The sequence below is a fragment of the Nuphar pumila genome, chromosome 11, assembly GCF_984573655.1.
Source record: "Nuphar pumila chromosome 11, dmNupPumi1.hap1.1, whole genome shotgun sequence".
Taxonomy (NCBI): Eukaryota; Viridiplantae; Streptophyta; class Magnoliopsida; order Nymphaeales; family Nymphaeaceae; genus Nuphar; species Nuphar pumila.
In genome coordinates, this window is record NC_143259.1 from 109,078,388 (window position 1) to 109,092,675 (window position 14,288).

Here is a 14,288-nt window from a genome sequence, read left to right on the forward strand (position 1 = left end):
TGGATGGGCAAAAGAGGTGAAAAAGCCCATAATTCATGATCTTCCCAAAGTATATCATTATTTGAAAGCTTACATGCACCAGTAGATTGATCGCTGACATCAACTTTGTCACACATTTTGTTCAGCAAATCTACAAAGCAACTGAAGAAGTGGCTTGCTGCAGTTGTGCACTCTTCATCAGCTTTATCCATTGTTTTAGGTAGATCTGCTCTAAGTGCACACCATTCTGCAAAAACCAATACACCAGGAAATAGAGGACTGTCACTGAATGAACCACACTTCACACACCGATGTACTACATGCCCCATAACTTCAAAAGCAGCAGCCCACGCCAGCTGTATGAAGTCTTGCTATCTTTTCTGCTCATCTCTAACAGATTGAAATTCTGGGTTTTGGCACAAGATAGTAAAGATGAGGATGCAGACAAGTTGTATAATTCGAAATGCATTATTTTTTGTTGCTTCAATTCCCATAGGCTGGCAAGGTTGCAGTACAGCCTCTAACTTTGCATCATCAAGTGAGAGCACCTTTTCCAAACCAATTAATGCAGCACCATATATATCAGAAAGCTCATCCGACCTGATATTTATCAACCAGGTAGTCAAGTTCAGGAGCCACACGACTAATCAAAATGAAAGACACATTCCGGAGATCAGTACCCGGAATAAAATATGTTTCCAAGCACAGTGCCCAAAATAAACACTCTCTAAGAAGCAACAAGTGCAACCATCACTGCTACTACATATCATCAGGAGTAGAGCTTGGTCTCACTAAATGCATCATGTTGTTTTAGGCCAAAAATTAGAAAATCTTTTAAGCTTCTTCGTAATTTCAAATTGAATAAATGTTTAAGAAAATATTTAACTTGTCTGGAAGAATTCAAACACAGACAAACTAAGAACTTGAGATAAGAAATTTTGCTTTTATGCTCTTCACGAGTGCCAAAATTTGTCCAACAAATTAGCATTGGGAAGATGATACCATCTGTTAGCATTACATGTGGACTTCCATTCCTTTACAACAGCTACTAAATGAAGAAATTTTCTTTTTTTTAATTCCATTTCAATATTGTGCAACTGCAAATGTGATTGCACAGAGTATTTTTAACGACAACCTGAGCAGCCATGACTCGTAAGCTCATAATTAATGAGAACATAAAACAGTACATAATGAGTATAAATTACAATATAATCCACTTCTTCCAAATTTTTTCATAACTACGTCTCGAACATCTCATCACTATCCATGTCACTTTATTGTACACTTACATACCTTCTCCAACTTCAAATGCAATTGCACAAAGTATTTCTAACTACAACCTGAGCAGCCATGACTCATAAGATCATAATTAATGAGAACATAAATGACAATACACAATGAGTATAAATTACAATATAATCCACTTTTTCCATTTTTTTTCCTAAGTACGTCTTGAACATCTCATCACTATTCATGTCACTTTATCGTACACTTACGTACCTTCTCCAACTTCATATGTGAAAGAATGTTTCCTAGTAATAGATAGCGGGAGATGTATATTGTATCTTCTTGTGGAGCTGGAGGCATGGTAATTAATTTTGCTTGACTTCTGGTGGTGGTAGTGGTTCACCTTCATTTTTTCTCTATGATTTTGGTATGGTCATTTCCTTCCTTTTTATGATGCTCAAATTTTATTTGGAAGTCTAGGTGAGAAATGTCATCCTACAAATTCATATTCAATAGTAAGGTGATCAAACATGATCATATTGTGGTTTTCCTTACAATGTGTAGATCCAGCATCTTTAAGTGTGGGTTGAGTGTCCCTGTGAGATATAGGTGTAAAGGTTGATTTAGGGCATGCACTGAGCTTCCTTGATTGTTTAAGAAGAGTCAAACAAGGGTAACATCTCAAATGAAAAAGAGTGGAACAGTGTATTCTCATTGCCATAACTACAGAAATGGTAGCATACTGTTAATTGCTATAAGTTTGCAATTTCTACTACCACAACGATCATCGAGAGCTTGTTTTTTTGCAAATAAGCCTGTTGTTATCATGCTGTCTGCTCATAGCATCTATACAAATGTACCATTAGTTTAATGTAATCACATTTTTATTTCTTTTATTCAAATTTGACTATCTTAATCATATAGAAAACAGATACTAAGTACGTTCAATCACTTTTGGATATACACTTGTTTCAATCTGATTGTTCTTATATCAGATCAGATTCTTTAATCATGTGTTGCAATCAATTAGACATGTTTGTGTGAAATTTCTGAATATTGTTAAGAGATATTCATCCTAGTTTCTTGCATTATGTTACTAATATCAGGCCATTTAATCTGGTTTCCAACAATTTGCTGCCATATCAAATATCATCTTAAATGTTAACCTCAAATTGAACATTAAAAAAAACACATTCTAATATTATAAGTACAATTTACCTGGTATTTGTACACAGCATACCAATCAGCTTCATGAAGGAATACCCGAAAGTTGTCATAAAATTTGCAGCTTTAGACATGTCCATTGTAGCAGCCTCGCATAACATGGTTACTGAATGACTAGGACCTGATTCTTTAGTCCTTATCTCCAAATTTAACTCCTTTGAAGATTTATGTGGATCTGACGAACTTTTCTGCCAATCACAAGAACCTTAGTTTAGGTCTGTATATGAAAATTAGAAACCAATTATCATTCATACCATTTCTAATGAGTGTGGCAGGGATAATGTGTAGGTACATTAAATACTAGCTACAGTACCAGTGGCCACAATCGAGAAACAAAATTATCAGGAGTGTACAAACTAACTTTAATATCCTTTTAGCAGCATTAAGAATAAATGTTATTGTTAAATTGATAAATTACTGACTTCAAAAAACGCAAAGCTTCTGTTGACTTGGAAGAGTGCGAAAGTGCAGATAAAGGGATGGTCGTGAACATATTTTTACTTGCCGAAATAGTTATTGTATATCATGCCAAAAAAGGTCCCAAGACGAGACAGCAAGTGGTGCAGTGATAGCAAAGGATTACCATCAAATCCTTGAAGAGTAAAATAAGGTTGTCCCATGCTTTAAGGAATGGTTCACCAATAGCAATACTCCTAACGAAGTGATACATTGCTAGGAGTTCATCTCCATTGTACATGGCCAAAACAGCAAGCTGTAATTATAAAAATGACCAGTAATCAAATCATCAACCTGAAAAGAGAAGGCAAAGGTAAATCATACATATTACAGTAGCCAAACATGCCTGATTATGAGGGTTCCCACTTGTAGGATAAAGTAAAGATGCATTCCAGTAGTAACGAGCAGCAAGGGATGAGTTGAAGTTTAAAATTTCCAGACTTGAATACAGTTCTTTATAGCGTTCAAGATCCCCAAGATAGATCAAGCAGTGATGGCATAAGAACTGGAATTTGCATAAGTCCTTGGACTCCAATCCATCACGAGGAACACCACTGTCAATTGAACATTCTTTCGGAATCCCGTAATATTCTTTTAGTTTTAAGATCATTTCCTCGTAGAATTCTGTGGACTGTGCCAAGAAGTTCTGGAATCCATTCAAAATTCCAAAACAGGTTTCCTGCAAAATGCGTGGGTTTTGGGGATTTGCTAGGCTTGAACCACTTGTATTTTGACTGCATGGCCTAATTCTGCTACGAAACTCTTCAATAAGTCTGTAGTGAAGCCACCATAACATAAAATCATAACTTTCAGAAAATTCACTGTCCTCAAAAATAGCATTCATGTAGCCTGAACGGGCTTTGTTATATAACTCCTGAACATTTTTGTTTAGTGGGCCCTTAGAATTGATTGAAGTCCATAGTTGGTTTTCTGCTTCAACAGCCTAAAGAAAATAACAAAAGCACAAATTAAAGCATGTCATAACCAACAAATTATGAATTCATCAAAGGATTGTAAAATATAGCAGACACTATTGTTAAAAAAAACACATGGAAGCTCCAAGTTCACCTCCGTTATAAGCTTACAGGATTTCTTTGGAATCAGCTGACCATTGTGTCTAAAATTGGCATCAGTTACCGACTTGAAATCTGGATCGACTTGTTTTGATGCAATCATGCTCGAAGCATCCAGCTGAAACTTCACATATATCTAGTTGCAACCAGAACTACACCACATTTTCTTCTGTAGCATTCAAAATGTTCATTGTTCATTACCAATCCTCCCACTCCAGGAAATTACAAGGATGACTGAATGCACATAGCTTGAAGTAATATCAAATCTTACTGCTTACCTCATGGTACTGCACATACTAACTCTAAAGAAAGATAAATCTAACAAACATGCCGAGTTAAAAGGCTTCATTGTGGCTGAACAGAACAAGATCAAGGAAATTAAACACTAGCAAAAAAAACTACAAAAAACTTGAACTGTTGAAAGCTAAACGCGAACTACTGAAAGCTAAACGCTAAAATGCAAAGGCACGTTCAACATTCAAGTGTCTTTCATCAGGAACACATCAATGCAACCAATTGGGTAGCAAGTCATGATGGACTGTTTTATTAAAATTCAGAGAGTTTGTTATAATAACCAACAAATATAGAATTGGGATAGCATTTGCTCATATCGACATAACATCATATCTAATAGGAAACACCATCTTCTTTATTTTTCTTGAATTTTTTTTGTTGCATCAGACTACATACATGATCTACACGGATCGTATAGTAGAAAACAGGCTTTGAATCATGTGATTGCAACTTGTAGGCATAATCACAACCCAAAAAGTCATACTTTTACTTCGAAAAAACACGATCAAGGTGCAATCCTAGCGAACAGACCATGCCGAACACGTCCATAGGGTCAGATTGGGTACGCAGTACGCATAGTTTTCACCATGATTTCCAGCTAGATATGATGGTCATGTCGACATGGCCAAATATTATCCCTGTAGAGTTGAACATATACTTCCCTATACATACCGTCTTCTTTTGTTAAAATAGAACGCCTCTTCCTGTTCATTTGAGGAAAGGACCACTTAAGTAAGACGAAGTTAATAGTGTTTCTTTGATAAAAAATCAAACTATACCTAAGATTTACACAATGAACTCGTGTAAAACAAAATTGTCTTTTTTTTTTCAAGAAAACAAAAAAAAAATGAACAAAATTGTCAAGCATGCCTACGTTTGGTATGTCTCAAATCCATGGAACAACTAACTAACGGCTCCAATTTCCATTTAACTACAGAATTCCCCAAAAGAAAATAGGAGAGGCACCTTCCTTTCCAGAAGACATCGTAATTATCGTAATTTAGGGGTTAATATGGTTGCCCTCGACCGTACCATACTCTCTACAAAAAACTAGCCTTTTTTTTTTGCAAATCATGATCTATATGCTTTGTTTAAGTAAAAACACGTTTTAGAGTGGGTTAACTTTGCTATAGTCAATTGTAAATACAATCGACTTAGCAAAGTTGCCCTCCTTTTTTTTGGTTTTTTTTTGTCATCAGCTAATGAACCAGATTTTGGATGGCCGGAATCGCATACAAGTTTTCCCGACAATCCAAAAATCAATGGCTATGAATGTATAGAGTTTTCCCTACTCATAAAAACATGTTTTTTTTTGTTGAAAAACGTGAAGACTCCATTCCTACAAAATTTAGCATACTAACACATCTATGAGGTTAAATTGAGTCAAAACAACTCACATCGTGAGATACTTTTGGAGTGTCCGATTGTATTCTACAGGCAGGTTTTCCGAGTGCTACAAAGATCAACAGTCAACATCGCACTAAAACTTCATGATTGAAAAAAAAAAATCACTTTTTCACCTCAAAACAACTCGATCCAAATCGTGGTTTCCAATAAAACGAACCATGCTAAATGCATCTCTGGGATTCAGATTGAGCAAATGCAACTCACATGCATGATCTTTTGCTAGATAATATGGTACTACCGAGAGTTGCCAACGTTTTCCCGTTAATTTCTCCCTCGGAAAGCTCACCATCCACTAAACAACAAACCATCTCCAACAAAAAGAATTGCACACGCACAGAACAAAGGAAAAAACTTTTTTCACAGACGCGTCAAACTAACGCAGCACGTCGACACAAGGCAAAGAAACTGCGGAATCAGATTACCACAAACAGGAAGACACCGGAAGAAAAGATCGATCCATCTCGAAGAATCTCGGACAGTAGGAGAAAAAACACAGAAAGGATGGCTGCACTACCGCACTGTGCACTCCAAATTTGTCTCTTCTCAGAAGGAAACAAAATCCCATGGAGAGAGAGAGAGGACAAACGAGGGATCGCTCCCTCCCCCGCTTTCTTTCTTGTTCTTGCTTTTTTCAGGGGCTTCACTCTCACGAAAGCTGCTAATGTCGCTTCGGGAGCCAAGTGTCCAATAGCTGCGTGCCACGTCTTCAGTGACGTCGGCAGTGGGCATCGGACAAGAGTCCTTCAGTTTTTCCACGCCTTCACGCGCGGGCCCGCACACCACTGGCCGGTGGGGCCCACTCGTGTACGGTGACTCGGTGAGATAATGTAAAAGACAAGAGAGAGACAGGGGCACATATGCCGAGGCATAGATGACCCGGACCCGAACCCTATAGGGTCCGGGTATGGTGTTAAATAAGAAGATTCGATTAAGATCCGAGTCCGGACTCAAAGGTCAAACCATGACACTTATACATGGACCCCGGTATAGTTTGTGAAATTTTATACCAGACACGGGCCAGACCAGAGTTCCGATTAAGACCCACAAATTTTTAATGTAAAAATGATAAAAAATATTGTTTTATCGGGTATGATCCGGGTCTAGTTCATGTAGTTCTTATCAGGTCTGGATATGGTTTCTCTTATGATGGGTCCGATTAGACTCGGGTATGGACCTGATTCCATACCCAAAACTTGAGGCCGGATCTAGTTCTACCTAGATCCGAACCAAACCCGACCCGTTGACACCTCTACCTATAGGGTTCAGTGATAAAAAAAGAGGTCCTATTAGAAACAGTGTTAGATCCAAAGGGTTTGATTAGTATATGAAGTCCGTTATAGTTTGTGAAATTTCATACCAATCGTGGTTCTGACTCGAGTAACGATCAAGACACAATTTTCTAATATAAAAAAGATAAAATATATCATTTTATCGGTTATTTATCGGTCTGGTTCATGTAATCTTTATAGGAACCGAGTATGATTTTTTTACAGTGGACCCCAGTCCGAACCCAGTGCTCATACCTCAAAGACAGATCCGAGTTCTGACTCACTTGCATCCAAATCAAATCTGACCCATCGACACCCTAACCTAAACACCACCATTTTTCCTTGTTTTTCTGCTGTTCAATTTTTGTGCTTCAGATGCTGTTCACCTACATCTATGGCTCTAAATATTTTCATGGGACCCATCTGAGAGGTAAATTATCCAACCGTGGTGTTTGGGTTGTGTTATCATCGCAAAATGTTTAACTTTTAAGAGTCAAACTAACCTTTGAAAAAGTTTTTGAAAATAACTCACCTCCATTTTTAAAATGTGAGATTATTCCGAAGAATGGGAATCGCCTGTCGGTACGAGGTTCAACCGTTCCTGCCACCTTTAACAAGGGTAATTGAACCAAGGATCAATCTACTGTTCTGCTCTATTCAACTTATCTAAATCATATTCTAATTTCTAAATGCACATAAAATCAGGCATGTGCTATGAATTTTTTGAAAATGTATATTTGAAAACATGATGTTTGCTTTGAATAACTGAAGTACTTGGAAAGGATATCACATGGAAAATCGTGAATTAGGGTTGAGATGCTGTATTTGAGAAAGTGAAAATTGATTTATGAAGTATATAAGAGATTTTTGTGAAAATCGATTTTCAAAAATGTGAAATAACTTTAGAGAACTTGATTTCTTTGAATTCAAACTTTGAAATTGAAAATATAACTTAGAAAATCGAATTTGGAACTTGGGAAATACTTGAAATATCATTGGCAAATCCATATTTTGAGAAAATCGATTTCTGAATAAGACTTAGGAAATTTTTGAGAAAAATAAACTTCTTTGAATTGAAATTTGAATTGGAATTGGCAAATGCATGAAATGAATGAATATGGATTTGAAGAATTGAGAAATACTTTTTGTATTTTTGAGAAATGCAGTGCATTTTGAAGTTAGCCTAAGAGTGTAGGTTGAATGTGGCTAATGTGAAGATCATAAATCTAGATATCCTTCATATTCTGACTATGGCCATAAATACGAATTCCACCAAGTTTATAAACTTCATAAAAGCTAGTGTATGTGTCATTCGTGTAGACCATAGTGAGTTTGAATATGCATGAATCATCATCCATCACACATTAACATTATTTTAAAAAATAAACTATATGCAATGCTGCCTAAGCTAAGCAGAAATTGAAATTCTTATTCCAAATTTAATTTAATTTACATCACTATTGAATTTAAATACATGAAAAATAAAATCTTCAATGTACCTGCAAAACTAGAAAACTTTGTTAGTAATGATATGTTGGCTTTTCTAGATTTATCCAATAATATCTAGAAATTACTGGATTTTGCTAGACATAAGCCTTTTCCATGATTCCCTTAAATCAAAATTGATAAAATATAAAATAAGATTGAATAAATAAAGAAGATAAGATATGAAATTTCGAAATTGGGGTCAAAATGACCAAAATACCCCTAATAACAAGACTATGGCCTTGAAATTAGGGTTTTCAGAAAGATATTTGGTAGAATGCAAGTTTTGAAGTTCAAATGAAAATAAATCAAACCAAATATGATATGACATGATTACAAATATGAAAATTAAGGTTAGGGATTTCGAAATTTAGGTCACATGACCAAATTGCCCCCGATAGCAAGACTATGGCCTTGAAATCAAGGTTTTTAGAAAATATTTTGGTAAAACTTAGGTTTTATGCAATAAATGAAATAAAATTAACATCAAATTTGACCTAAAGTATCCTAATATGATTATGAACATGATTAAACCCTAAAAATATATGCTTATACACGAAAATCTAAGAATATCACAAATTTTGTGATTTTGCAGTGTTTTGGAATTCTTCGGGTGCCCTGTTTTGCAATTCAAGCCATTCAAACATCAAACAGATTCTAAAAATCCTCAAAATTGGTACATGCACTTGTTATAACCCTAATATCAAATTAAAATTATAAAAATATTTTTTTGGCATTAAATTAATCCGAAAATAGCATCAAACCCTAAAAATATGCTATTTTTGACCTAGTTCACCAACCAGTCTCAGTCCAAGACCCGAACCAGGAGTCAAACCTCCATGAAAATTTATGAAATTTTACAAAGAACAAATAGACAAGAAAACAGAACTTTTCATTTTTACAGATCTGAAAAATCTTTTAAAACCAGGGAGATCCTTATCCGACAATCCGGACTTGAATATATTGATTTTAACTTTGGTCTTAACTGATACTTTCAATTGAAAATTCCGTGATAAATAGCAAGGCTCATTCAAAATATCTGAGCTTTTTACAGTGAACTATTGACAGAAAAATAACAATACTCACTTTTTACAGATCATGAATCGGATCTGTAGTTTGGGATTTATAAACAACACAAGTCTGATTAGGGTTTTGGAAAACCCTAACGAGTTTTAAATTGAAAATTAGAGTCTCTGACAGAGAAAAAAATACTAAACAGTAATAAAAAATTCTGAATCTTTCACAGTAGCTAGATCTAATCAATATGAATCCATGGCACTTTACAGATCTAAAATCGGATATAAGATGAGAAAAATATCATCACAGCAAGTTACCCTCTTGATTTTAATAACGATTTTAAAGTTTTAAAAACCCGATTTGATGTCTGATTTTTCTGACAAGGTTCCCGAAGTTCAAAAACTCTGATTGTTTTACAGTAGATCAATAACATATGCATGCATCACATATAAAAAAATCAGACATTAACAGCAAGTATTTCAATCCGAAATAGTATGATCTTGACTGTTCTAAACCTAAAACACAAAGAAATCTAAGAAACTATAAAAACTATGCATTAATTAATGTAAAACAATAAAATAAACCATAAAACAGTAAATAAAAATTATTTCTATGCTATAGAACATAAAACAAACATGAATAAATAGAGAAATAAATAAAAATTTGGGAATCAATGGCTGGAATTTAATATTACCTTTAAAAGCATGGATTTAACCCATTAAAAGGGTAAATCACATGTTTTATTGGTTAATAATGCAAAAGATAATGCTAAAATCAATTCTAATGGATTAGAATCCCTGTAAACACCATGAAACAGAGTTAGATCACTTTCTTGAACCTCTTTTGAGGTTCTTGGACTTGAATCCATGGTTTAATCCATGAAGGGGATGGCACCAATGGCTAAAATTGATTTAAAACATGAAAAAGTATTGAATAAAACTAAAAAAATATTAAAAATATTACCTTGGTGCTTGCAGATGCAATGGAGGAAGGTGGATATGCTGGAGAGGAGAGAGAACCCATGAAAATTTGAGAGAAAAAGGAGCTCCCCTTTGACCCCCCTTAGGTCCCTTTTTATAGTTTTTCAAAAAGTCACTTAATTAGGGTTAATTAAGAGGTTTTTCATTTTTTCAGGACTCTTTCTAATAAATCCACTAAGGGCAACGATTTTTTGTGGTTTCCTAACCCTAAATGAAATCTAATTAAACTCTAATTAATACCTAATTAAACCCTAAAAAGTCCAAATGTGACACCACCTAGTATGGACCCACATTTGGTTTTTAAAACCTGAATTTAAAACCTTTAAAAACCAATGGTTTAAAAGTTAAATAAAATGGATTTTTAAAATTGATTTTGACTCCTCTAAACCCCTAACCTAACTAGGACAATGACTAACCCTAGTCTAACCTTGACTTATTCAAATGTGGCGCCACCCTGAGTGGGCCCTACTTGAGTTTTTCAAAAAGCGATTTTAAAACTTGAAATTGAAGGAGTTTTCAAAAGGATTTTCAAAAGCAAACTTTTAAAATGAAAGTTTTGAAATGGCATGGGGTCCTAACTGGATTAGAACTCCTCTGGATATGGTGCCAACTGAGTGGTCCCACATCGAGTTTTAAAGAATTTTGAAATAAACACTGAAAATGGTTTTGAAAAGGGGTTAAAATCAGTATTTGAAATTCAAGATTTTGGAAAATAGAGTCTCAAGAGAACTGGACTCTGGGCTAGAGTCCTGGATTTTTAGGACTCTGTGATTTTGGTTTTTAAAAGCCAAATAAAGGAATGTTTGAAAAGATTTCATCGAAAATGGTAAAACAAGTCAGAAAATACAGTCAGGGTTAGACTTCTTACTTGATCAAAACTCTGAAATAGAGTCTTGGATTAACTGGACTCTACAAAATGACCTAAATTTGAAAACAAATAGAAAGAAATGAAAATGGAATAAAAACAAACTTCAAAACAGACTACGGACTGGACTAGGACTCCGGGAGAGAGTTCTGATCGAACTGAAACTCTAGATTTTTTTGGTATTTTTGTGAAGAACAAATGAAAGAACTTGTCAAAACAGTGAAAACAATAACGAATATTGGAATAAAACAGAGTTCTGATTCAATTGAGACTCTGAGGACAGAGTTCTGATTGAACTAAAACTCTCAGTTTTTTGGATTTTCCTAGAAAACAAATGAGAGAATTTTGAAAAACAGTTAAAAACAGGATGAAATCAAAGTTTTGGTTCAGAGTCCTGATTTGATTAGGACTCTGAGAAAGAGTCCTGATTCGATCAGAACTCTAAGAATTTTGGTTTTCTGATAAGCAAATGATGAAATTTGGGTAAAGCTTTTGAAAACCAGTGAAAATGAAGTATAAAAATCAATTTTGGATAGAGTCCTACTTCGATCAGGACTCTGGGGTAGAGTCCTGATTTGATCAGGACTCTGAGATAAAATCTCAGAATTTTGAAATTCTTTGATAAAAGTGTAATAGTTTTGGTAGATTGAAAGATTTCTGAAAGATTCTATCAAAATTGAAATCATGATCAGAGTCCTGATCCAACTAGGACTCTCTGAACAGAGTCTTGTTTTGACTAAACTCTGAGTTTCTAACTCTTTTTGAAAGATTTTGAAAGATTTGATTTAAAATGGATAAAATAGTTGTAAAAGATTAGAGTCCTAATCCGATTAAAACTCTGAAGAAGAGTCCTGATCCGACTGGACTCTTGAAGAAGAGTCCTGATCCAACCAGGACTCTGAGATTTTGGACAAAACAGAAGATTTTAAAAGGTTTTCTTCAAAGACAGGTAAAAAGGTAGTGAAAAGTAGAGTTTTGATCCGACTAAGACTCTGGAAAAAGAGTCTTGATCCAACTAGGACGCTGAATTTTTTTTGAGATTTTTGATAAGTGAAGGAATCCAGAAGCGACACCACCTAAATGGGCCTCATCTGAGAATTAAAATCAATTGAAATTGAGTTTCAAATGAATCCAGATCGTTTTCTAAGAAAGTATTTCAAAATATAAGGTCCTGGAGGTTGGAAAATAACAGAATGTTGAATAAAAACCCAGGTTTTAAAATTGTTTTTGAAAGAAAAGTTTTAAAACCCGAATCTGGATTGAATATTTTAAAAACAGGAGTGTTGGATCTCGAAAATGAGATGGGATGACATGCAATGCTATGCGATGCAATGAAATGGTATGTCGAATGCATGCAATGATATGCAATGACACATGAAATGTAAGTACTGGATGAGGGTGAAAATTTGGGGTGTTTACAGATGCCCCTCTTTGCTACTAAGTCGGTTGTAAGCCGAGCTTAGTGGCAAAGAAAACACACCAAATTTGGATTATAAAAATGCCCCAGTTAGATGAATCTGCCTGGGTATGAAAGAATTAATTCAAATGATGATGGTAGATATGAAATGCAGAATAAAGAGAAAATTTTACTTAAAAAAGAAATGAGATTCAGGTTTTGCCCTTAACCTGGATGGGTCGGGAAATACCTCGTATGGAACGAAGCTCAGGCTTAACCCTTGACCTGATTGGGAAGAAAATGGAATACCTCTTCAAAGGAGGCCCAGGTTTATACCCTTAACCTGATTGAGCAGAAAATGAACGGAATCCGCGAAAGAAGAGACCGTGATGGAACCTTCGGATTCCCGCACAATGAATCTGATAGGGGTTTTGCAAAAGGAGGGAAATTGGGGTCCCTAAAGCTTGAAAAGGGTTTGATTTTGGGCGCCTCATTGCTGAGACTAATTAACTTTTGAAATTGCCTTTTGCTGGAATTGGTGGCTTAACCTCAAGCCGAAATTGGACTGCCTATGGTGGGACAGTGGGGACACAGAGAAGTGTGCGAATCTGAGAGCCCGTGCGCTCAGATTATACCAAAGAAGGGAAGGAATCTTGAAAACTCCCGTAATCAAGTCCTAAAAGGGATAACAACTGATGTCAGGATGCGCCAAAGATGAACCTCAAGCTCTCTTTTCATGCTAGGATAACTAGAAAATATTGTCAAAATGTTGAAAATTGTTTGTTGATTCAAAATAATTGAAAATGATGCACTTTGTTTTGAAAGTATTCCCTCTTTTCTACCTGAAGTATTATCTTTGACTGGGCTTAACTCCGTAGAATCAAGATTCGAATTCAAATTGCTTGCGATTGACTTTCTTTCAAGGAAGCTATCAATTTCCTTGATATGGACGGGAAAGAAAGTATTCTTGATATTGCGAGAGCTATTGTTGAAAGAATATTGATAAAAGAATTTCACAAAATTAAAGAAGATTCTTGATAGATTCGGCAGTCTGATATCCTGGGATTCTTTTCTCATGATGATCTTTCTGCACTCTTTTTTTTTTTAGCAGATTGGAGCTCTCTTGGATTTTTCGGGAATTAGATCATCCTTCATTTTGGAGATGTCGTGACTTGTTTCTCTCTTCTTTTTTTTTGAAGGGTACGTCACAAACTCCTTCATCTCAGAGATGTTCCAATCCTTCTTTTCTCTCAGGGATTATCATGATGATTATTGGCTCTTTAGTAGGAATTCTCTTGATGATAGCTGGAATTAAATATCTTTTAGGGTTTGTCGGTAGGCTCATCATACTCGTCTTCATCTCGACGGTGATCTGAACTTTCCCTGGAAGGATCCATCACAAACTCCATCATCTTGGAGATGATCCAAATCTTCTTTGGCCCCAGGGGTCGACTCGCTTAATTCGCCTTCATCTTGACGACAATTGAGAGATCCCTTTTGTAGATATTTAATCGCAGCTTAGGTGATTGAGGAGATATGGAAATTGAGTGGATTTTTCTGTATCACCCAGGATATTTCGACTGCTTTATTTTTCAAGAATGGTTTTTAAAAATGTGC

General features: G+C 35.3%; 1 protein-coding gene across 1 annotated transcript; it reads right to left on the reverse strand.

Annotated features, from left to right (window-relative positions):
• Window positions 1-350: 350 nt before the first annotated feature.
• On the reverse strand, window positions 351-4,062 carry LOC149822777 (Telomerase activating protein Est1). The gene is made up of 5 exons (XM_089980374.1): window positions 3,955-4,062; window positions 3,233-3,829; window positions 3,014-3,142; window positions 2,425-2,618; window positions 351-579 (listed from the first exon to the last, which is right to left on the reverse strand). The coding sequence occupies exons 1-5, from the start codon at window positions 4,060-4,062 to the stop codon at window positions 351-353; spliced, it is 1,257 nt and encodes a 418-aa protein (XP_089836500.1).
• Between the last annotated feature and the right edge of the window lie 10,226 nt (window positions 4,063-14,288).